Source organism: Alexandromys fortis, unplaced genomic scaffold, assembly GCF_014885135.2.
Source record: "Alexandromys fortis isolate MF-2015 unplaced genomic scaffold, M_Fortis_MF-2015_v1.1 scaffold_212, whole genome shotgun sequence".
Lineage (NCBI taxonomy): Eukaryota > Metazoa > Chordata > Mammalia > Rodentia > Cricetidae > Alexandromys > Alexandromys fortis.
The window spans coordinates 2,137,024-2,160,499 of record NW_026068091.1 but is presented as its reverse complement, the minus strand read 5'-3'; the positions used below and the strand labels follow the sequence as shown (position 1 = coordinate 2,160,499).

Below are 23,476 nucleotides of genomic sequence, written 5' to 3'. Positions count from 1 at the left end.
GGGATTCAATTTATGTTCACTCATTCATCCTGAAAAGCTTTACTGGGCATCCACCATATCGGAGGTTCTCCTGTAGGCAGGGGACCAAACGGACCAAATTCCTGTCTTGAGACGGTATCTATTGTGGAATGTTAGCTTAAGACGTGTTACATGCGTTTATGCTGTAGAATATTTCTTTAGTGATGCAAAGATGTGCTACATTCTTTTATGTTGTATTTATTTGACTCTGAAGCTGTCTTACTGTGCCTGTCTAAAACGCCTGATTGGTCTAACAACGAAGGAGGAACGAGAAAAGGAGGAGAAGACATGGGGGCAGCCACCCAGCTAGACAGCCAGCCAAGAAATAAAAAGAGATATATAGAATAAAGAAAGGTAAAAAACCCAGAGGCAGCTGGGTAGTGGTGGCGCATGCCTTTAATCCCAGCACTCAGGAGGCAGAGGCAGGTGGATCTCTGTGAGGTCAAGGCCAGCCTGGTCTACAAGAGCTAGTTCCAGGACAGTCCCCAAAACCACAGAGAAACTCTGTCTCGAGGGAAGAAAAAAAAAGGAGGCAAAATGTAGTTAGAGAAACAGAATAATTTAAGAAAAGCTAGCTGGAAATAAGCCAAGCTGAGGCCAGGCATTCATAAGTAAGAATAAGTTTCTGTGTATTTATTTAGAAGCTGGGTGGCAGATTCCCAAAGATTAAATAAATAAACAAACAAACAACTACAAGCATCTGAGGTCCAGTGCTGTCAATCCCTGCTACCTGGGACCCTAAGCTCCTCCTCACCAGCTTTCAGCCAGCTCCTCCAACCCTGAGCCCCAAACCCTCCTGAGAAGTAAGAGCCTCAAGGCCCAGGCGGCACAGACTGCAATCCCAGCCCTGGGGGAGGTGAGACTAAGACAGGCAGATCGAGTTCAAGGCTAGCCTGAGCCACACACTGGGGTGGACAGTGAGACTGTCTCAAAAATGTCAAACTAACAAACAAAGCCAGACGTGGTGGTGTGCACGCTTGTCACCCAGCACTTGGAAAGGGAAGCAGGAGGATCAGAAGTGCTAAGTTGTCCTTGACTACATAGAGAGCCTGGGCTACGTAAGACCGGGTCTCAAAAACAACAACAAAAATCCACACATGGGCAACAAGACAGCTGCCAAACCTGATGACCTGAGTTTGACCTTGAGCCCTTGTGGAGAAGGAGAGAAGCGGTTCCTGAAAGTTGTCCTCTGACCCTCACATAAGCACCGCGTCTTCACACACATGTACACACGCGCGCACACACACACACACATGCACATTTAAGTAAATAATTTTTAGTAAGTAAATATAAATTTTAAAATAACATAAGTAAATAGGAGTCCAGAACCTTCTAGATGAAATGTACTCTCACAGGGCTCCTCCTAACACCTCTCTGAGCAAAGAAAGGATAGTTACTTCTCTTGTAAGAAATGTGAATGAGGGGCGGGTGCTCGCTGTGTTGGCCTGAGGACCTGAGTTTGATTCCTAGAAGCCACATAAAACTGACTCCACAGAGTCGTCCTCCGCCAGGCACGGTGGTGCACTCAGGAGGCAGAGGCAGGGGGATCTCTGTGAGTTTGAGACCAGCCTGCTCTACAGAGTGAGTTCTAGGACAGGCAGGGCTGAATAGGGAGACCCTGTCTAATACAAACAAAGCAATGTTGTCTTCTGACTGCCACACAGATACCCTGGCATGTGCCCTCCCCCATTACACACAATAATGATTCAAAAAATAAATATGATTCAGTGACCAAATACTCACCTGTGGCCCTATGTGGAGAAGGAGGTGAGCGGCAGGTGTGTAACAGTCTCGCTTCAGAATGGCTCTCAACTTCCAGCAATGTCCTAGGACACTGGTGACACGGACACCGTGCTCAGAACTCATCCAGCTCACTCCGTGCATGTCCCAGAGAGGGACCAAATGGTGCCGAGTTTCCCGGGATGCTCAAGCATGGGTGTGGCCGGAGTGTCCCAAAAGGGCTGAGATTTAATCTTCATTACTCACGGTGGGGATTAGATGCTGGAAATACAATCTGACCCTGATGCTCAGAGGTAGGCCTTTGGGAAGTGATCAGAATTAGGTGGAATCATCAGGATGGAGTCTGAGATTGAGAACTGGTAGCGTTTTAAGACCAGAGCCTGAAGATCCTGGTTTGTATACCCAGAACCCATGTAAAAGTCAGGCGTGGTAGCATGTGCCGGTAACCTCAGCACTAAGTGAGCAGAGGCACGCAGATCCCTGAAGTCATTCAGCCTAGCCAGATTAATACGCTTCAGGTTCGGGGAGAGACTCGGCCTCAAAGATAAATCATAAATAAATGTCTCGAGTGATGAAGGAAGGACATGATGCTGACCTCCGGCCGACGCCAGCGCATACACACTCATATGCACACACACCGCATCCATACTAAAGAGTTCGTGCACACACGTTACACCCCCTTCACCCTCCCACACACACACACGACATAACACGTTACACTCCCCTGTCACCCCCTTCACTCACCCACCCACACACACAACACAACACGTTACACCCCCTTCACCCCCTTCACCCTCACACACACACACACACACACACACAACACATTACACTCCCCCTTCACTCCCTTCACCCTCACACACACACGCACACACGACACAACACGTTACACTCCCCCTTCATCCTCTCTCTCTCTCTCTCTCTCTCTCTCTCTCTCTCTCTCTCTCACACACACACACACACACACGACATAATACATCACACTTTCCCTTCACACCCCCACCCCCCATACAAGACCAGAGGGGTCATCTCAGATGAGGTCTCCTGCCTTGAAAACTGTGAGCTAAAGCCAATCCTTATTTTTTATAGGGTTCTTGATTCTCTGCCATTCTGTTGTAGTAACTCAAACAGACTAATATGGGGGCTGGGGACAGAGATGTTAGCACACAACGCAGAAGTAGGCACAGCCCTGGAGATCTGCCTTGAAAGACAATATCAGCCAAACAAATCCAAAACAGCCTAAGACATCACCACTGGGTACCTGAATAGCTACAAGTCAAAAGTTGTGTTCTGGGGACCAACAACTTGCCAGAAATTCAGTTCACAACAGACGAGTGGTTGTAGTGTGTCCTGATACACACTTGTGATCCAAGGATTCAAGAGGCAGAGGCAGGAGGACCATGACTTTGAGATCATACTGAGATATATATACATAGTAAGACCTTGTCTCAAAAAGAATTAAAACAGGGTTGGAGAGATGGCTCAGTGGTTAAGGACACTGGCTGCTCCTGCCGGAAGACCTGGTTCAGTTCCCAACATCACATGACAGCTCACAACCATCTGCAAGTCCAGTTCCAGGAATACAACACCCTCTTCTGGCCTCCACGGGTACTGCATGCTTATGATGTGCAGAAATGTCCAGCAAAACACCCATACACATTAAAATAAAAGTTTTTTTAAAGAAAAATAAACAAGCAAGTACAATAGGAATGGAGATATGGCTCTGTGATTAACAGTGCCTGTTGCCTTTCCAGAGGACCTAAGTTTGGTTCCCAGTACCCCTACAGATGGTTGACAACTGTAACTCTAGCTCCAGGGGATCTGATGCCCTCTTCTGACCTCAGTGAGCAACTGCACACATGAGCACACATACCCATATAGATACACATAGCTTAAAAGAAGAAAATAAGCCTTTAAAAAGATAATAAAATAAAGTAATGGCTGTGAGGATGGTTCACTGAAGCACGTAAAAGTGTGCAGGGTGAGTCAGGCAGTGGTGGTACACACCTTTAATCCCAGCATTTGAGAGGCAGAGGCAGGTGGGTGGCTGTGAGTTTGAGCCTGGTCTACAGAGCCAGTTCCAGGACAGCCTCCAAAGCTACACAGAGATACCGTCTTGATAAACAAACAAAAACTGTGGGTGTGTGGTGGCATGTGCTTATAATCCCAGAGCTAGAGAGACAGAGACATGGGGACCCCTGAGATCTCCTAGCCTCCCCTAAGTAGTAACCTCCAGACCCTGAAGGGCTCTCCCTAAAAGAAGGCAGACGCTGTTCCTGATACCCCAGGTTGCCTATGGTCTCTGTGCACATGAATACACCTGCACACACTAAAAAAATAAAAAATAAATCCTTATTTTTAAAAAATAAAACTCCAGACCTCAGAAGCTTGTGGAGTACGAGATATGAAGCAGGCCAGAGAAAGCTGAAATGGAGCAGTCACTGGGGACTTCTCCGGTCTGCCTGGTGCAAGAGACCTTGCCCTGGACTCTATGGCCCAGAGAAAAGCCTGGGAACTGCCTGGGCATTGCTTTGTACTAATGCCTAGGCCCCACCCCCAGAGATGGGGAGGCAAGGGCATTTTGGAGGAGTTCCCAGCCAGGTGAGCAGTGAGATGGAGAGGTCAATGGCCTCCGTGAGAACTGTGACTTCACTGAGAGGACACTTCGGTTGGAGGGAGAGAGCAGGGAAGACGTGACCGGAGCAAGCACGAAAGGGAAGGAGGGCAAACCAAGGGCACAGGAATCCCAGCTTTCTAGACATGGAATCTGCTGCAGTTCAAGCTCTGGATTATTCTCCAAAGCATCAAACCACTGCATGCATAGCTGCCATGGGACTGCCACTGCATGCATAGCTGCCAACAAGGTGGACTGCCCGCTAGCAACACTGGGAAGGCCTGGTACTGGCCAGGCTCATTCTCTTCTTCTTTGTGTTCGCATTTAAGACCAGGACGATGGTGGGAGAGGAGCTCAGGGTCTCAGCACTTACTGGCCTAGCATGCACAAGGCTCTAGGCTTGCTACCCAGCCAGCACCAGGAGGGAAAAACTACGCAAACCAAGAAGCAACAATGATCCCGCCTGATGCCTCTGCCTCTCTGGCTGTCCTCCGACCTCACCCACCACCAGCCCACTCCATAGCAAAGCACTTCCAGTGGCTGTGATAAGTCTCAGGTCCTCCCTATCACTGCGATTTTATCTCTGCCCGCAGCAACACAGCAGCCAAGAGGGTCAGCATGTGTAACGCACAGGGAAGAGGAAGGCAGGCAAGACAGAGAGGAAGAGCCACGGCTAGGAGGGAGGTGCCAGGACAGATGCTCCACAGGGAAATTCGAGGGGGGAGCAGAGACACTACAGGCATTGCCAACCCTCGTGCACAGCCTCTCTAACTGAGGAGAACAGCTAACTAGGAGAACAAGCTGGGAATGGGGAAGGGGTTGCAGAGTGTAGTAAGGACTGTAGCCAGAGTCTGAAAAACCTCTGGGATATATACACACACATATTTTATTTATTTACTTGTTTATTTTACAGACAGGGTCTCTCTGTGTAATCCTGGCTGTCCTAGAACTTGCTCTGTAGGCCAGACTGGCTTCAAACTCAGCGATCCTGCAGACTCTGCCTCCCAACTGCTGGAATTAAAAGTGTGTGCCACCACCTGACTACATATTAACTATAGTATATACATAGTGTGCCACCACTGCCCGACTCTATCATACATAATATTTATCTTATGTGTGTTTTTCCTGCACGTGTGTCTATGCACAGTGTGCATGCTGAGGCCAGAAGAGGACGACGGATCCCTTGGAACTGGAGTTATAGATGACTGTGAGTCTCTGTGTGTGCTGGGAATTGGAACTGGGTGCACTAAGGAGCAGCCGGTGCTCTTAATGGCCAACCATTTCTCCAGCCTGGAAGGTGTTATATCTGAGGGTATTAGATACATGACTAGACTGTTCGAACCGTAAAGCTTTTGTTTGTTTGTTTTTTAAAATGTATGTGTTGTGTCCATGACGACAAGTAGATGTCAAATGCCCTGAAGCTGGCCTCACAGGTGCCTGTGAGCTGCCCAGCAATGGTGCTGGGATCCAGTGCTCTGGAAGAGCCCAGTGCTTTTGGCCATGACCTAGCTTCCCAACCCCACCTACTGATTCTTTTTTAGGCAGGGCCAATGTTTCTCATGCCAACCCCAAACTCACTATTCTAGCAGAGGATGACCTTGAACTTCTGATTCTCCACTTCTCAAATGCTGGGATTACAGGCATGCGCCACCATGCCCAGCATATCTGGGACCAGAGATCAAACCCAGGGCCTCCTGCATGCTCGGTAGGTAAGTATCCCCAGCCCGTCCACGGTTCTTTTTTCGCTCTCCTGGAGCACTTTAGGCCTGTTTCTCACTTAAAACTGAGAAATGGAAAAACGAAAGAGCCACAGGGTTGAGCGTGCTTGTTATTCCGAGTGCACTGTGTAGTCAGGGCATCGACACGCTCGGCCCTGGCTCCCAGGTAGGCAGGTAGGGCGTACACCTCTTAGTCGTGGAAGGAGGGTACAGTGGGCTGCTAAACAGCTTGCCAGGGTCCCACACTGGTAAGCAACAGAGCTGGGACTCCAAGCCAGGCAGCCTGGCCCCAGAGTCAACATTCATCCGGTACAGCGCTGAATACATGGTGGCTGGGTTACGTCCTGACAAGATGGGACACGTGAGCTGGACTAGATTCCAGGGCCTCCATCAGTCCCCAGGTCTTCTGCCACCCACACCCTCCCGTTCTGAAGCCTGGTGTCCTGGTACCTGAGGTAGAGACCTGTAGACAGCCATACCTGGAGGGGACCACCAATGATTAGTGTTCCTCGACAGCCACAGGAGGCTGACAGTTGCTGATGGTGTCGCGTCTCTGGACTCCAGGTCCTCTGACCCTGTGACTTTCTCAATCAAAGGCCCCGCTGCCTTTCCTCCACATCTGATGAACCACATCCTTACCGAGGGTGTACTGTAGCTTAAAGGGCATGCTGTCCACGGTCGGAGCCACACGCCCAGAAGGCTGTCCTCCCCTGCCTGGGCTAAATGAGCTTTCCAGGGAGACCAACAAGGTCCTGCTGACCTATCTCCTCCCAGGGCAGGGTCTCCCGGAGACCTAGCTCAGCAGCTCAGAAAGGAAGCCAGGAGACAAGTGTAGTCCCTGAGCAGCAGAAAGAAGGCCCCCAAACTATCATGCCCCCACTCTTAATAAATTCATTTGTCTACCAGAGCTAGTTCCAAGACAGACTGCAAAAACTACAGAGAAGCTACAGAGAAACCCTGTCTCGAAAAACTAAAAACAAAAAAAAATTCATTTTGTTTTTTATAATTTGTTTTTAGATTTTTGACTTGCATTTTACGTGTGGACGTATTTCTGTGTATTGCATGTGTGCAGCTCCCAAGGAGGCCATAAGAGAACTAGACTCATGACAGCTGTGTGGTGCCATGGGGGTGCTGGGAATTGAACCTCAGGCCCTCCAGCAGCCACTGGTCCTCGCTGCTGACTGCAGAGACAGCTCTCCAACACACACTCCATCCACAGAGGGACAGTTCAGTGGGGAAGATCTCCTGCAGTGAGTTCCCAGCACCCTGTCTGGCAGCTCAAAAATGCCCAGAATGCCAGCTCCAAGGGATCTGATGCCCTCTTGTGATCTCTGTGGGAACTGCACTCTGTGAACACAGCCTCATACAAACACACAGAAATTAAAAAAAAAAAAAAAAATTAAAAAGAATTTATGGCCAGGTCCCAGCACTCAGGAAGCGAAGGCAGATGGAGCTCTGAGTTCGAGGCCAGTCTGGTCTGCAAAGGCCAGCCTGAGCTGAACAAAGAAACCCTGTCTTGTGCCAGGTGGTGGTGGCGCATGCCTTTAAGCCCAGCACTCAGGAGGCAGAGGCAGGCAGATCTCTGTGAGTTCGAGGCCAGCCTGGTCTACAAGAGCTAGTTCCAGAACAGGCTCCAAAGCAACAGAGAAACCTTGTCTGAAAGAAAGAAAGAAAGAAAGAAAGAAAGAAAGAAAGAAAGAAAGAAAGAAAGAAAGAAACTCTGTCTTGAAACAACAAAATAAATAAATACATACATAAGTAAATAAATAAATAGAACAAGAAAAAAAGAACTTCTGACAAACACTGATGTGGTCTTCTTTAGGAATTAAAAACATGGTTCTTGGAATTGGTTGAGCCTGGGTTAGAACCCCAGCCCTCTACTCTAGGCTGTGTGGTTTTCAACAATTTACTTAACTTCTCTGAATCGGTATAACAAAAACAATAATTCCTACCCTGATGCAAGATACATTAGCCTGGCAGCTATTGCTTGCAGCAAGGTCTTACTCCAGTCTGCCTCTGGTGGCATTTGGCTATTCTAATTAACACAGTGCTGTGTTCTCCTTACTGTCAGAGACTGTCATCTTCACAGTCCATGAACACGTCCACATCCATTACACAAGCTCACCATGTAGGCTCTGCTCTTGGTCCTCACAGTGGTGCAACAGATAATCCTATTTCTATTCGGTCTTTTCGCAGTACAGGTAGAGAGAGAGGCTAGCTGTAGCCCAAGACAGGGATGCCTCTGGAAGCTCTGAGGATCTGAACTCCCTCTACCTCCTGCCCCAAACACACACACCTAGAAGGCTAACTCGTTTCTATGGCAGCCCCAAGTGTCCCCTGCCCTCCATCCCCAGGACAAAGGCTCAACTAGGCTTTCACGTCAGCTGTGGTTGGGGAAACCCCTGCTGCCTGCAAAAACGAAGTTGACTTTGAAAAAGAAGAGAAGGAAGCCAGAGGGAAGGGAGGCTGGGCCACTCCCTGTGGGGGCAGGTGCTAAGTAACTCTATAAACCCTAGCTAACGATGCAATTGCAACCATAAACAGAGCCTAAGAGAGATCAGGGCCAGAAGCCAGACCCTCAAAGGGCAGCCAGGCTAGAGGGTAGGTCCCCTCCCACCTACTTCCCGGCGTCCAGGAAGTGGGGTGGGGGCAGATGGCGGCTCCCTGTGATGGGATGGGCAGACACACTGGACATCCCCCAGCGGTGCTTGAATGAACTCTTCCCTGGCTCACTCCCTGCCCACCTCTTACTGAGTCACCAGGCCATCAGCCCTAAATGCAGTTGGCTCTCTGTGGATTCAATGCTCACGTCAGATGTACCTTGCCTCATTCCATGGGGCCTGGGACTAAGAGACCTGGGTCTCCATCTAGCTCCACCTCCTAGGTGGACAGAGAATTAGCACTCAGCTGTAACAAGCCCTGTAAAGTGTAAGCTATGTCGGCTTCTCTCACGCAGGAGAACCCCAAAACAGACCTGCCCTTCATCACACGCTCTCCTTCTCAACTCTCCTATAACTGAGGCAAGCCTAAAGAAGAGAACCAAAAGAGCCGAGGGAAACTGAGGAACAGTAAAAGCTCCAGTGGCAGCAACCCTTCCCCCTTCCAACTACCTCTCTTGACTGGCGGGTTACTAAGGCTGGCTCTCTCTCCAGACTGGGCGCTGCGGGGGAGTAGAGCCTGGAGACGGCTCTAAAGCGGGACACCAAGCAGCTACGAAGGGAGCCGGCCATCGAGCCTGACCTCCGCGTCTGGATCTGCCAGTATCTGCACCTGGCCGCCCTAGAGGAAACTGGAGATCCGCCCCCACCTCACACCCCAACAGTGCCTGGTCTGGGCCAGCGGAATCCAGGCCAGGGAGGGTGTAAGGACCTCAGGCCAAGTCCTAAAGGCTCCCCTTCCCCGCTGCATCAAGCAGTCCCTCACTCCCGATCCGTGGAGCCCACACTTCCCCAGTGAACCGAGCACCCAAGTTTAGTCCTGCAACTGTCACACTGAATAGTCCTCTGCAGGACGAGCGAAAGCTGATGCACGTTGGGGAAGGGCACCGCGGTGAGGGGCAGGCGCAGAATGGAGGGCGGGGGCCGGGGGAGCGCTGGCGCAGACCAGCCCCACCCGGGCGGGCGTCCTCCCTTCCTCTCCAGGGCGCGGGGCTGGGGCGCGCCAGGCGGCTGCGGCGCGAACCTGCTCGCGCAGCCCCGAGCAGCTCCGGGCAGCGGTGCGTGAAGCCAGAACCCAGAGCACGACGGGGGCCGAGGGGCGGGGACCCAGGTGGCGTCCGCCAGCTCTCTTCCAGGAGGCGCTGGGCGGAAGAAGCAACGGGGTCCGGAGTTGGGGGTGGGGGAGACGAAGGCACTGACCTGGAGCCCGGGGCGAGCTAGCCTGGGGTTGGTCGGTGCAGAGTGAAGGGGACAAACAGGGGAAAGGGGGCGTATTTTCCGGAATTAGGGACCAAGAGGGTGGCTCAGGGAGGAGAGCAGACAACTGGAAGTTCAAGGAAGCAGAAAGCGAGACGCACAGAAGGTGCAACCCCAGTTGGGGTTCCCTAGGGTGGTGGGATAAGGCGAGAGAAGTTTGTCAGGGACACCAGGGGCTGAAATCAGGGGTGTCTTCTGCAAGAGATCAAGGAGGGAGGGAGGCACAGAGGGAGAGAGAGAGGGATGGGACGTCCACACCATCCCCGGACACTGCAGCCCAGCCCACGGGGCGTGGCGCCTCGCCGGCCCTCCCACTCCCCCGCGACCATCCAGGCTGGGCCTGGCCCCGCCGGCCTTGGTGGTTGCACACCTCCCCGAGCCTCGGACTCCCTCCCCCGAGCCCCCCGCCCCCGCCGTATCGGGGGAGGGGGAGCGAGCCGAGGGCCCCGAGCGTCCCTCAAAACTTATTGCAAGTTTACTCCTGCGCCTCCCGCCCCAGCTCCACTCAGCTTCCCCGGGCCAGGAAGGCCCGTGCCCGCCCCGGCCACTCCCGCTCCGGTTACATAAGGTCGCGGGGAGGCGGCCCCCTACCCGGCCTGAAGGGAGGGGCCCGAGGGGCTCCCCGGCTGACGAGCCGCACCGCTCCGGCCACGCGCTGGGTACCCAGGGCTGCACCGGCTGCGGATGGGTGGCGGTGCAGTGCACCCTGTCCTGCTCGTCTGTACCCCCATCCACCCACCCCACCTGTCTCCGGCACCCACAGGATGGAAAGTGCGGAGCTGGCGTTCCCCAGTTCCCCGTGCACCCCTTGCCCCCTAGTCCCGCTCACCTCGCTTTGAAGGTCAATCTGTCCGCCGCCGGCGCCCTGTGGTTCCGGCAACTTGTCTCAAGTTCGGGTGCCCGACCCCCGATCTTCGCCCGCCGCCCGCTTTCGGGCTCCTCAGGCTACGCGCCACCAGCCAGACCCGCCCCGTCCGCCCTTCCCGCCGCCGTCGGCGCCGTCGCCGCTCTCTGCGTCGCGCCCGCGGCTGCCGCCTCCGCTGTCACCTAGCCCCGCGCCCGGCGCTCGGGCTCCGGCTGTCACTCCGCGCCCACTTCCCGCTGAGCCCGGCAGAGGGCAGCACCCGCCCCCCGCGGACCGCCCCCGGAGGCCTCCCGCGGCGCCCGCTGGGAAACGTAGTCCCTGCCGCCGCCGCGCGGGGCTCGCCGGGATTTGCAGTTCTACTCTGCTGACCGAGGTCCCAAGGAATCAACTTTTGACTTTAAAAGTTTGTCCCCTTTTTCCCTTTTCAGATTTTCTTTCTCCTCTCTATCAGTGGTGTCCCGAGGTAGGATCTACTACATTATGACATCTTGTGGAAGGACCAATACCAAGCTTCTTTTCCAGGAATGTGAGAAAGATATAGGGTCCCAGGTGGTCCCTCCTGGTTAATGTGAAGGTGTTCACTCTCAGGATTGCCAGCAGCAGACAGAGGAGTTACCTTATCCTTTAGGAACCTTCACTTAGAGACTTTTGACTGCTTTGTTAAATAATAATAATAATTGCTGTTCTACTAATTATTATTATTATTTCAGAACAAGCCAGTATGAAGCAGAACTATAGCTTCTTTAAAAATATGTGTGCAAATGTATAAAAATAACATATATATTGTTTGTTTGTTTTTGTTGACAGGATTTCTCTGTGTAGCCTTGGCTGTGCTGGAACTCACTCTGTAGACCAGGCTGGCCTCAGACTCACAGAGATCCTTCTACCTCTGCCTCCCAAGTGCTGGGGTTAAAGACCTGCGCCACCACTGCCAGACTTAAAAATGTATTTTTAAATATATATATATTTAAAACACAGAGGTTAAGAGAAAGAGGCAATCAGGGAAAGTGGAAAGGGTAGGCCCACCAGAGAAACCGGGTGTGGGCTTCTCATTGTTTTTTAAACGGCCAGCTTTCTTGTTTTGGTGATCTCTGAAGTTATCTTCAGACGACTGCTGAGAAACTTAAATAAGATCACAGAATGTTTCCTGGGGTGGACCTGATAGTGTTGTAATTGACCAGGTTAAAGATCATAAAGGAAGTGAGGCTATCTTAACTGTAAACAAAACAGTCTTACTTGTCAGGTTCCCAAACTGTCTGGGGGGGAGCTGAGGCTTGATTCCAGGACACACGTGCTCAGGCCTTAAGCCTGGTTTATTGTTGTATTTACCATTGTTTTATTTTGTTGAAACAGGGACTCACCAAATAACCCTAGCTGGCTCAGAATTCACTAGTGGATTACGCTGCTCTCGAACTCACAGAGGTCTGCCTGCCTCTGCTTTCCAAGAGCATGTCCCCACTCTGGATTGTCTGTTTAAACGCTTAATGAGATGACCTCTGCGTTGGCAGCCCTCACATGAGATGGTCATTGTCTGAGAGTTCATGATTCTCAGCCGACAGAAGACTTCATCCAGAATGAGAAGGATACCTTTTCCTCTCAAGTCCCATAACCCTTCTATCCTGTCTCAGTTTGGATCTTGCCCTTTGTGCCTGCCTGTAAGTATAAGATGGAACCACATCACTGCCATTTTACTGTTCAGAAGCTTTCCAGTCTCCTCGCTTGTCTCTTCCTCCGAACAGAAGCTCAGAGCACTAAGATAACATTCTTAGCTTTCTTTCCCTGTTGTTTTCTTTACTCCCTCTCCCACTGCCTCCTTTTCTCCACACCTCTTGCCCTTTTCTTCCTCTTCCCTCTCTCCCTCCACCTTTCCCTTTATTTTCTTCCTCTTCTTCCTCCTCTTCCCCCCATCATGTGACCCCATATTTCTGGGGCTTTCTGAGAAACTGCTAAGGATGTGCAAGAATAAAGTCTAGAGCAACAGATCTCTAACTGAGCTGGCCAGAGAAAGCCAGGGAAAGAGCTGGCCAACCTGTCCATAGGCAAGGGGCAACCCTCTCTCCTTCAAACACAAGTTCTCGGATTTAGGAGGTTGGGTAAAAATATGGTCACTTTAACTAAGTCTCAACCTTCTGCAGCCTTCCTAGAAATAAGCATCTTGCTTCCTCAAGGACCCATAACTGTTAGAAATGAACATCCTTCAGAAAATTCTAGTCAAAATGGATTCAAAGCTGAAGAGACAAACAGGCACATTGCTAGAGGTCATTCCCATGGCCTTGAGGTCCACGGAGTCTGGGGTGTGATTTAGCAGGGTGTTTCCCATTTACCCGTCATTACAAGCCCTGCTCCCATCACCAGTCTTCTAGGGAATCTAAGAAGAGGCTCTAGACTCTGAAGGGTGCAGCCTATGTCCAAGCCTGGCTTCAAACTCTGCTTCGCTTAGCATCTCAATGACCCACCGGGAAACCTCATGACCACTGAGGTCAGTCAAAGGGGAACTTGCCATGATCCCCACTCCCACAGTCCCGAAGACCCAGTAGTCTGAGTCACAACTTTACCCAGCTCCCCCACCCCACACATCCCATACATATACCACAACAGGCTGGTCAATGTGAAGAACTATTTATTATCAGAGAAAGTGTAGGGTACAGAAGGGGAAGGTTGGAGGCAGAGGGCAAGGACAGAGGGTACTCCTCACAAGTTGGGGGAGGTTGAGAGGAGGAAGGGCACAGGGTCTAGATGGCAAGTCTAGACAGCAGTGGCAAAGCCCACCTTCTTGTTGCCCATGTCAAAGACAGCGTAGTAAGACCTGAGGAAGACATCCCCAAGGATCCAGAAGGGCTGGCCGTCTTCAGAGGTCAGAGGGGTGCTCTCAAGGCCTACCATGCAGTAGCCATCCTCCTGTTCAACAGAAGACAGCATTCTCTCACATGCTCACGGGCAAACTGAACTTCAGCAACTGAATGACTCAAGACTGCCTAGGGGCTCATGGGACAGCTGCCCCTCCACAGCAAGGGCTGTTGGGGCTCAGGGAGAGAGGGTGCTCTTTCCCCAATAGCTGACTTCCGGTTGCCATGGTTCTACGGAGTGGAGGGCTTCCTCCTCAGACTACCTTCCCCCTGCTCCTGGCCTGCAACAGGCCAGCCTGACAGTTAAGCCGCAAACCTCTGCATAGTTGTTCTAGACCACTCTAGATCCCAGCGGCTCTGCCCATAGAAATGAGGCCTTACCTGGAGGATGTAGGAAGAGGGTGACAGAGGGAACTCAACACCGTTGAGGACAAAGTTGAAGGTAGGCAGGCTACTGACGCTGTCACAGCTCACAAAATACTGCAGAAAGGAACACGGCCCATGCCGATACGTCTCACTTAGAACAGTGTCCAACATGCCTGCCACCTCAGCACCCTAGGCCTGTACCCCATCACGCCTGCCACCTCGCACCCTAAACCCTAGATCCACACCCCAGTCTGTTTTATATTGGGGTCCACAGCTCCAAGGCAATGCTGACTCACCTACTATGAACATTGTATGAGCATTGGCATAGATGGGGAGGGGTTCGAGGAGCCCTGAGGAGCCCACTACCCTAAAGCTTTGCTCCTGACTGAATTTCCACTCTGAGAGAGAGTGTGGATTGTTACCTTCCTCTGCAAGTGCCCTTTAACATATTTTCTGTAGAACATGGAAACCATCAGTTTCCCCAGAACTAGGAGAATGTCTTGGGTAGTCAACTCTCCACTGGCCTTAGGGTGGAGAGAGCAGGAGAGAGCCTGACCCTGTGGGGGTGAGGACATGTGGACCACAGAGCTGTCCCTTGTCATTCATCTGCTCGGTCCCGCTTTCTAGTCATTTTCTCCAACCCTAAAGGCCCGTAGTGTTTACTCCATATCCCAAGGTGACTTCAGCTCAGAAGAGAGTCTTGCTTTGCTCTACTTCCTCAGCTCCAGCCTCCAGGTCTCCACCCTGCCAGGGCCACTCCCCACCAGTGACCTCTGTAGCTAAAAGCCTGGAGGCCGAGAATTCAGCCAGCTTTGATTTCCCAAAGAGAAGCTGTAAGTGGCACCACAGTCCTGCCACGCCCTAAGATGGCTATTCCTGAGGGAGGGGGAGCCCTGCCTACCGTACTCACCTCTCCATATTCTTCCTCAGCTCCTATGGCCTCCAGAAAGTCGCTCAGGTACTGAGAGGGCATGGTGAGGAGAGAGGTGCCAGTGTCTACAATGCCCTGGCAGCCCTGGGAGCACCAGCCAGAGGTGGTTCCACCAATAAGGAAGCTGAATGGTAAGAGGATAGCAGCCTCAGTTCCCACCTGTTCAGGGCAGGCAGAGGGGGCCTCCCACCACAGTGACACAGGGGGCTGCACACAGAGACAAGCCATCAATGAGGAAGGTAAGGGGACCCCACTTCATATCACCCTAGGGTCCCTTCAAAGCCATATGAATGGCCGTTGAACCTACTTCCAAAGTCTCAAGGAGGCTGTAGACACAGCAAAAGCCAGAGCCACTGGTTGCTGCAAGGACTTTGAAACACACTCAGTCTCTAACCTGTGGCGTTGGACTACAGGGGACCTCATGATTGAGATTTTATGTGTCGCCCCTCTTCTCTAGATTTAGCTCAACTCTGATGCTCCTGCATAGGTTAGCTGTGACTCCGGGGCATGGCCTATCTTAAAGTCCTCTCCCACCCATCCCCACCCCACCATCAGTGCCTGGATGAACGGACGGTTTATAGTGTTTGGAGGTGCAAGCAGAGAAGACCCCACCGCAGACTCACTCATCGATGCTGATCTGCCAGTAGAGGTCCTGGGTGACGGGAATCCAGGTGAGCTCCCCAGTGTAGAGGTCCTTGTCCACACCTCCAAAAACAATCTGTCCGCCATCAGATCCCTCCTGGCTACAGAAGACAAGAGGAAGGATCAGGAATGAACAGCATCCTGTGGCGAGTTAGCCATCTTCAGAAAACAGCTCCCGACCTCACTTCACATTGAGGCTCCCTGCAGATAAGCTAGGTCTCCTCAGACTGGGGCTCCCTGCGGACAGGTCCCCTCAGACTGGGGCTCCCTGTGGATGAGCTAGGTCTCCCTCAGACTGAAGCTTGAGAACAGTCTGTGTTTTCCTCAGATTGGGTCTTCCTGTAGATAGGATATGTTTCCCCCAGATGAGCTCCCTGTGTGGGCCTCTCAAAATCTCCAGTGCTTCAGCCTCTGGAGTGATGCTGTCCCATAGAGTCCCAGCCCCTCTTAGCAGGCAGCTAAGTGGGCCCCACCCACTGGAAAAGGAGCAAAGCAGGGATGGATGGAGCTCCCAAAGGTGACATGCAGAGCGATTGTAAGCAGAAGCAAAAAACAAGTCTGTAGGGCCTGTGACAGTGAAGGTGCCAATGTCAGAGTCAGGCCCTTAAGTCACAGTGAGTGTATGCACATTCTGGAAGGTGGCTAACTGGAGAAAAAAGAGAGAAACCTGAGGCCCAGGCAAGGCCTGCTTGTGTTTGCTGGGAAGATAACAACAGGTTAGAGGTTAACCCCGGGGCCAAGCCCCAAAGACTCCAGGACCAGCTGGGACAGCAGATCAAAGGGGATGAAGCAAGAGATTACTATACAAAAGAGAAACAGAGTGGAAAATCTCAGCCAGAGAGGGACCTGGGGGGTGGGGTGGGGTGGGCACAGAGCTGACCCAGGAAGAGCTAGAATAAAAGCCACGCCCAGATCTGAGCTGGACATAGAAAGCTTGTCACAGCCAAGGAACACAGAGAACACCTGCATGGGCTGGCAGGTTGGCTCAGCAAATAAGGTGCTTGTGGCTAAGCCTGGCGAGCTGAGCGCCATCTTTGAGACCCACACAGTGAAAGAGGAGAACCGGCTCCTGCAAGTTGTCCTCTGACCTCTACAGGTTCGCTGTGGCACGTACTCCGACCCCAGCTCTAACACAAATAAATAAATGTTGAAAAAAATAGGAGTGGACAGGAAACAGATATGGGGTGGGAAATGCGAGATTCCAGAGCTGGAGAGGAAGGCGCGGCTGGGACAGGGGTGGGCAGGCAAAGCGCTCAGCCCACGAGCTTCTGAGCCACAGTTGGGCAGTGGAAGGCAGAGAAATTCCTAAGTGGTCGCTTACCTGCCGAGGTAGACACCGAAGAGGGGCTGGGAGAGAGCGCCCTCCTTCAACAAGCCCTGCATGGCGGTGGTGGCACCTCCGGCAGACAGGCCGGGGAAGGCCAGGCCCATGATGCCATCGAAGTCTGCATAGACGAAATTGGTGCCGGGTTCGTTCTCACTCAGGCCAAACTCCTGGTTGGGGACCTTAATGCCTTGGACCTGGAGCAGAGGTTAAAATAGAGAGATTGTGGCACACCAGACGGACCTACCTCGATCCCCCACTGCTCCCCAGAGACAATTCTTGTTCCTCTCTCCTTGCCTCAGTTCCCCCTACACCTTCCTAAGTTGGTAGCAGCCATCGTCCCTCCCGAGAATCAGGAGCATCACTGCATGGTCCCTGCCCCACCCCTCTCTCCTCTGAAGAGCTATCTTCTTGCAGGGAAATGGCCACAACCAAAGGGTTCATCGTGGCTTTCTCAGCCATCCTGACAGAAGGACCACCGTGAGCAAGCATCCGCAGCGTGGATGGACAAGGTCTCGTGCTGACTTCCCGTCCTATGAGCCTTTCCACCGTGCTTCAGGAGCTTTGTTAAGGCCCTGATCTCCCTCTCACCCCGACCCTGGGGCAGGAAGTTGCACTCACGGTCAGAGTGTCATAGCCAAAGAAGCCGGTAAGGCTGCCGGTGCCGTACTGCAGGGAGAAGGTCTGTCCTTCCGTGTAGTAGGTAGAGGACTTGCTAGGGTTGTAGCGGGTGTGGGTGGCTGCAGGGGAGGCATGACATAGAGGTCACATTGTTGAGTGGAGGGGGCTTCTTCCTCAGCCTGTGCTTCAACCCGGGGCTTCAGCATCCCCTAACTCGTGACAGCAAGGGGTGATCAGCTGAGGCTCTGCCTTTGAATAATCACCCACGACCTGAAAGCCCCCTGTGATTTATAGGGTAAGCTCTGGGACTTTGGTGTCTCTGGGCAGGGTTGGCTGGACTTAATCTCCGTTGTCCTAGGTCCCAGAAAAGCCCTAGCACACATGGACTGCTCATCCACCATCGGAGCGAATGGGCCACTAAGCACCTCTCATCCCACAGCCTCCAACCTTTCAAGAACTTGGCCGTTCCAAGATCCAGAGGCAGCATGAGATATAGCCAAAGAGAGACCTCTTGGACCAGAGATAATAGGATCCCAAGGCTCAGGCAGGGACAAAAGCAGTATTACAAAATGCCTGCCCAAATTCTATCTGCCTGACAAAGTACGGCAGGACAAGACCACATCCATTGTTCCAGCCCATCCTTTAGACACGCCTGACGCCGATGCGGGGTGAATAGAAGGCAGAACTGACTGCCGTGAAGCGAGTGGAGATGACCCACAAGAAAAAGGATGCTATTGTCCTGGTCACCAGGATGGGTGGGACAGAAGAAAATGGAGTTGGTGAGGAGGGCTGGCATAGATGAACGCATATTTGCTGCTTAGCAGAAAAGGCGAAAGAGCCACCCAGCTGCAGGGCCAGCCTCTTTGACAAGGCTTGGATATGTCATGTGACTGAAAACACCACCATCTTCTCCAGGGATGGATATTTCCCAGCCTCCCTTCCCTGCCCACCCAGCACTCACTGCAGGCCTCGCTCTGGCAGTAGACAGAAGGCACCCACAGGTTGGAGGAGCCAGTGTCAAAAAGGACCAAGAAGTTCTGGGGTGGAGTTCCAATGCTGATCTCACCAAAGTAGGCAGCCTGATGAGGGAGAGGGGATATCACGAGTAGACTGGTTAGTTCTGAGGGATCTAGGGGCTCTGCAACTCCACAAGTACGCGGGAAAGGACCCGGTTGCTGCCCTCTAAACCACACTAAAGCCAGTGGCCCTAGTCTTCCCTGGAAATCTGCCCCAAACCCAAGGATGCTCAGTCTATGTTGCCCAGGGAAGTCACCAAGCTCTCTGAGGGCTGCAAGGTCAGTAAGGACCCCGCCCCAAGCTCTTCCAACAGTGCACCCCAGGGTGGGAAGACAGGGAACCCTCAGCTTTGGCAGCAGGTACAGCGGTGTTAAGACTTACGTCCATGTAGGCTATGGGCTCGTAGAGTACACTGAAGTCACCGAAGTTGCCAAAGCGGTACTTCAGGCCAGGGTCATACTTGTGGTTTTTCAGGAAATCATTGAGCACACCCTTTTCCCTCATGGTCTCTCGGATGGTCTTCATCCTCTTCAGGGGGACCCTGCAGAAGGCTGTGTGTCAGGTGGGAGCCTCCCTCCTTCCTTTCTCCTTCTACACTCCCCCTCCCCACCTCTGGCCTCTGTCTCTCTCTGTCTCCCCCTCCCTCTCTCCTGTACCTCAATCTCTCTGACGCCCTGCCCCGCACATGCCCACCGTTTGTATCTGTCTGTCTCCCATCTTGATTTCTCTCCAGCTTTTTCTCCCTTTATCTTTTCCTTCTCCTTTCCTCTTGTTCTCAAACTCCTTCTTAATGTCTGTTCCGAGATTTAGAAACTCGTCAACTTCATCCACATCCACCTTCGCCCCACATGAAAGTACCCCTGCTACCCAGGCCCCCTGCTCTGATGTACGCTGGCATTCTCTCCCAAGAAGGGGAGGGTGATTTGGAGAACTATCCTTGTTAGAATCAGTGTCTATGCTTTTGGGATAGGATCTCATGTGTCTCTGGTTAGTCTGAAACGGAATCCTTATCAAAGAGCGGCCTCTAACTTCTGATCCTTCTGCCTCTGCCTCCCAAGCGTGCACCACCACACCTGGCTTATAGAGAGCTGGGGACCGAAGTCAGGGCATCACATGAGCTCTCTACCCAGCTAGCCCCATCCCAGCCACTCTGGCACGTGTTTAGAGGTGCCAGAGAAAGCAGGTTCACCTCAAAGGATTCCTTCCTATGGTGGCCCTCTGCCACCCAGCACTGACTGAGGTGACCCAGCATTGTGTGAGGGGAACGGTACTAACCCTACCTCCAGCCCAGGGACAGTCCTTGGGGAAAGTGGCTTGGGAGTTCCAGAGTTGGAACTTAGGCACCGCAGCTTCTGCCCGTGTCACCACAAGCATGATCTAAGGGCTGCTGGCTGCCACCTCCCAGGGACCTCTGAGATCCACCTGCTGCTCTGCAACTCACAATTCCTTTTCCTTTTCCTTCTTTCTCTGTCTTAAATCCTCATTCTCTTAGGACTCTAGAACATTTCAGAGTGTCTCTGCTAACCCCTTCACAAGAGCCACACCAACCACCTCTGCAGAGTTTGCAGAAGTTTCTGAGAGGAGCTGGCTTTCACCCGAGAAACTACCGGGTAGCAACCCTGGTACGACAGCTCAGCAGGTAAAGGTGCTTGCTGCCAACCTGTCGACCTGAGTTCAGCTCCTAGAACCCATGTGGTAGGAGAGAAGTGACCCCTGCTGTCTTCCTCTGGCCTCCATGTGTATTCAATGGCACCGATACACTCACAGTCTCCTCCAAACACAAACTAACTGAGTCATAATTTGAAAAAAGAAAGCATGAGGTGCCGACTATAGATACTCAAGCCCATGGGAATGATCCGTAACCTCCGTGAATCCTCCCTCTGCTTTTAAATTATCTCTAGGTTACCAAGAAGACCCAGTAAAGGACTAGGTAGTCGTGGTAGACATGGCTCAGCAGTTAAAGGCACTGTTCGCATTTCCAGAGGAGCAGGGTTCAATTCTCAGCACCCACAACCAGCTGTAATTCCAGTCCTAGGGGATCTGACACCCTTGTCTGGCCTCCACAGGCTCCAGGCACCTGCCCCCCACTGAAGGCTCTCTGAGTCTGTTGTCCACGTCCAGTCTCACCTGATCAAAGCTGCCTCCAAGAGAGGGAGGCAGAGCAAGGCTACGACCACCCACTTCATGATGCTGATTCGAAGCTGGTCTCACAGGATAAACCACTTCGAGCTCAACCGTTGTGGTGGAGTGAAGTCCTGAGTGTGCTCCTTCCTTTTATACACCCAGGAGCTAGCCCGGCCCCTGCCTCCCAGCCCTGGGTAAGCATGACCCCCCAAGCTGCGCGGCCCCCCGGACTCTGCGTATCAATGGTTTCTGTGTGTTTTTCCTTCTGGAGCATGACCACAACACTTTTCATCTTATTGACTTTCTATTGCAGCAGGGACGGCCAGAAGGCACGCGATAAGAGGGAACAAAGTGGCCGCACCATGGAGGGGCAAAGATTACAACTCTGGGAACCAGACGCACAATATGGGCATTTGGGGGTGAGGACTTGAGTGAGGGTCCAGGGGCCTGATGGTTGGTTCCTCAAGCTTGGCACTAGTGATACTTGGAAGGAAAGAATTCTCTGTTCTGGGCATGGCCCTGTCCTCTGTAGGGCACTAGCAGTAGCCCATCTGCCCACTAAGTGCCAGGAGCAATCCCCCAGTTGTAGCCACCGAAATGTCTCCAGGCATTATTGGTTTCCCCTTGGGGACAAGTCCCTAAGAGCTGCTGTTGTACCTACAAGTGACATACTTGGAGGTCCAACTTAAGTCCTGCCTCCCAGTAGCCCTTAAACCTCTGGGAATGCCGGGCGATGGTGGCGCACGCCTTTAATCCCAGCACTCGGGAAGCAGATGCAGGCAGATCTCTGTGAGTTCGAGACCAGCCTGGTCTACAGAGCTAGTGCCAGGACAGGCTCCAAAGCCACAGAGAAACCCTGTCTCAAAAATACAAACAAACAAACAAAAAAAAAACCTCTGGGAGCTGGAGTTCAGGGTGTCTGGGGGCTCAAGAATCAGGCTGCTGGCTATGATCATAGTGGCGACAGTGACCATGTGGGCAGTGCTGATGCTGAGGCCGGTGCTAGGGATGAAATCAGAATGGACTGGTGGCTTTGGACTCCTGTCCCAATGCATCTAGACTCACTCACAAGGGACGACCACACCACCTCTGGCCCTCTGAACCAGAACAGATGCCCAGAGCAAGATGTGAGCAGAGAGGCCAAACTGCCCCTCGCTGCTTCCCTCCTTGTGTCTCCTCCCTTCCCATTGCTACCTGGGGTTTTATTTGGCTGGGGATTTGGGAGTTGAGACCAGGGTCTTGTATGTGCTAGCCAACTACCACTGAGCTATACCCCAGCCCATCTGTGGGCGTATGCATGCGGTGGATGCATGTTTGCTTGTGTGTACACACGCAGTCATCTATGCAGGCACATGTGGAGGCCGGGGGCTGATCTCTGAATGTCTTCTTTGCTTATCCACCTTATTTTCTAAATTTTCAAATGAATTGTAATGTTTTTACTCTGTGTGAGAAGAGAGGAGGGAGGAGGGAGGTGCTCATATGTCATCGTTGTGAGAGTTTTTTCTCTCTTTCCACCATGTGAGTCCTGGGGATGGAACTCAGACTCTCAGGCTTGATGGCTTGATGGCTCCTTTACCCACCGAGCCATTTTTCTCTACCTTATTATGATGGCATCTCTCACTGAACCCATCTAGACTGAAGGCTAGTGAGCCCCTGGGCCACACCTGCCTCTGTCCTCCAGTGCCAGGTTATAGATGCCACCTCATCCTGTTCTTTTCGTGGGTGATGCAGATCTATCAAGTCCCCATGGTTGCACAATCAGGCTATTTTTATTTGTAATTCAATTTTTTAAATTTGGAATCCAGGTCTCACACTACAGTGGCCCTGTTGGTTGGCCAGGAACTTACTATATAGTTCAGGTTGGCCTGGAATTCTCAACAATCTTTCTGCGCTATCTTTCCAAGTTCAGGAATTATAGGCATGAGCTACTGTGCCTGGGTCTTTGTGTTTTTTGAGACAAACACTTGCTAAATTACACAGGCTAGACTTGAACTCACACTGTAGCCTAGACAGGTCTTGAACTTGTCAACGTCCTGCCTCAGCTCCAGGTAGGTAGGATAATAGGCCCTATACCACTAGGCCAGGCACCTTCTATCTTTTTTTTATCAAACCTTCCTCTGTCTCTCCCAAGTCCTTACTCAGCTCCACTAACCTCGCTCTCCATCCCTCCACAACATCCCCACGACTTGTGTTAGCTAGGTCACCAGCCTGGCCACCATCAAGCTCACTATTCAGAGTGAGTGGACAGTCCCCAGCCAGCACCCTCTCTGTCATCCTTTACCCCAGATGGGGCCCCATATAGATTTACCACACCCTAGGATGGTAGGCAGAAGGTTGGAACCAGACTGCGAGCCACCTGTGTCATCTATCCAGTAGGAATTTTCCATTCTTGCCACTGCTGCCCTCCACCCGGCCAAAGTTCTGGAACCTCCCCAGGCCTGTGATGAGGACAGAAGGGGGTTGGGAGACCAGAAGTCTGCCCGGGCCTGGCACAGATCAGGAGGTCTCTGCAAGCTTGTGTTTCAAGGCCAGCTCAGCGCTCCTTCTCTCCAGTGTCCAGAGACCCACTGGAGTCTGGACTGGGGCAGGGGGGAAGGTAAGGGAGAGGACCCTCAGATTTTGGGAGAGAAGGAAAAAATAGTGGAAGTTTGCCAAACCCGTGGAATATTCAAATCCTGTATGCCTGCTGGAACCCAAACCTCACCCTTCAAAGACCTTTCCTTGACTTGTCAGGAC

The 23,476-nt window shown here is 52.3% G+C and overlaps 3 protein-coding genes across 5 annotated transcripts in view; 1 reads left to right on the top strand and 2 right to left on the bottom strand.

Annotated features, from left to right (window-relative positions):
* The window catches only part of Tfeb (transcription factor EB), a 52,359-nt gene extending 41,264 nt beyond the window's left edge, over window positions 1-11,095 (bottom strand). The window contains exon 1 of one of the 3 annotated variants that reach the window (XM_050122824.1): window positions 10,834-11,095. The gene's annotated coding sequence lies outside the window, so the exon portion shown is untranslated. Of the gene's footprint in view, window positions 1-1,761; window positions 2,347-10,833 lie in introns of those variants that run through there. The other 2 variants (XM_050122823.1, XM_050122826.1) reach the window with 2 other exon arrangements.
* Window positions 6,443-11,237, top strand: LOC126488933 (basic salivary proline-rich protein 1-like). The gene is made up of 5 exons (XM_050122818.1): window positions 6,443-6,451; window positions 9,265-9,451; window positions 9,544-9,959; window positions 10,207-10,725; window positions 10,824-11,237. The coding sequence occupies exons 1-5, from the start codon at window positions 6,443-6,445 to the stop codon at window positions 11,235-11,237; spliced, it is 1,545 nt and encodes a 514-aa protein (XP_049978775.1).
* Window positions 11,238-13,512: 2,275 nt separating this feature from the next.
* On the bottom strand, window positions 13,513-21,106 carry Pgc (progastricsin). The gene is made up of 9 exons (XM_050122862.1): window positions 20,744-21,106; window positions 18,998-19,157; window positions 18,561-18,678; window positions 17,600-17,718; window positions 16,976-17,175; window positions 15,636-15,755; window positions 14,992-15,136; window positions 14,097-14,195; window positions 13,513-13,767 (listed from the first exon to the last, which is right to left on the bottom strand). Exons 1-9 carry the CDS (start codon window positions 20,800-20,802, stop codon window positions 13,615-13,617), a joined length of 1,173 nt encoding a protein of 390 aa, XP_049978819.1. The 5' UTR covers window positions 20,803-21,106; the 3' UTR covers window positions 13,513-13,614.
* Window positions 21,107-23,476: the final 2,370 nt, after the last annotated feature.

Coding starts and splice junctions, on each gene's coding strand:
- LOC126488933 (XM_050122818.1), top strand. Junction 9,452..9,543: donor GAATCCAGGCCAGGGAGGGT/GTAAGGACCTCA, acceptor ACACTTCCCCAG/TGAACCGAGCACCCAAGTTT. Junction 10,726..10,823: donor GCACCCTGTCCTGCTCGTCT/GTACCCCCATCC, acceptor CTTGCCCCCTAG/TCCCGCTCACCTCGCTTTGA.
- Pgc (XM_050122862.1), bottom strand. CDS start 20,802: ATGAAGTGGGTGGTCGTAGCCTTGCTCTGCCTCCCTCTCTTGGAGGCA. Junction 19,158..20,743: donor TTGGAGGCAGCTTTGATCAG/GTGAGACTGGAC, acceptor AGCCTTCTGCAG/GGTCCCCCTGAAGAGGATGA. Junction 17,176..17,599: donor TTGGCTATGACACTCTGACC/GTGAGTGCAACT, acceptor CCTCTGCTCCAG/GTCCAAGGCATTAAGGTCCC.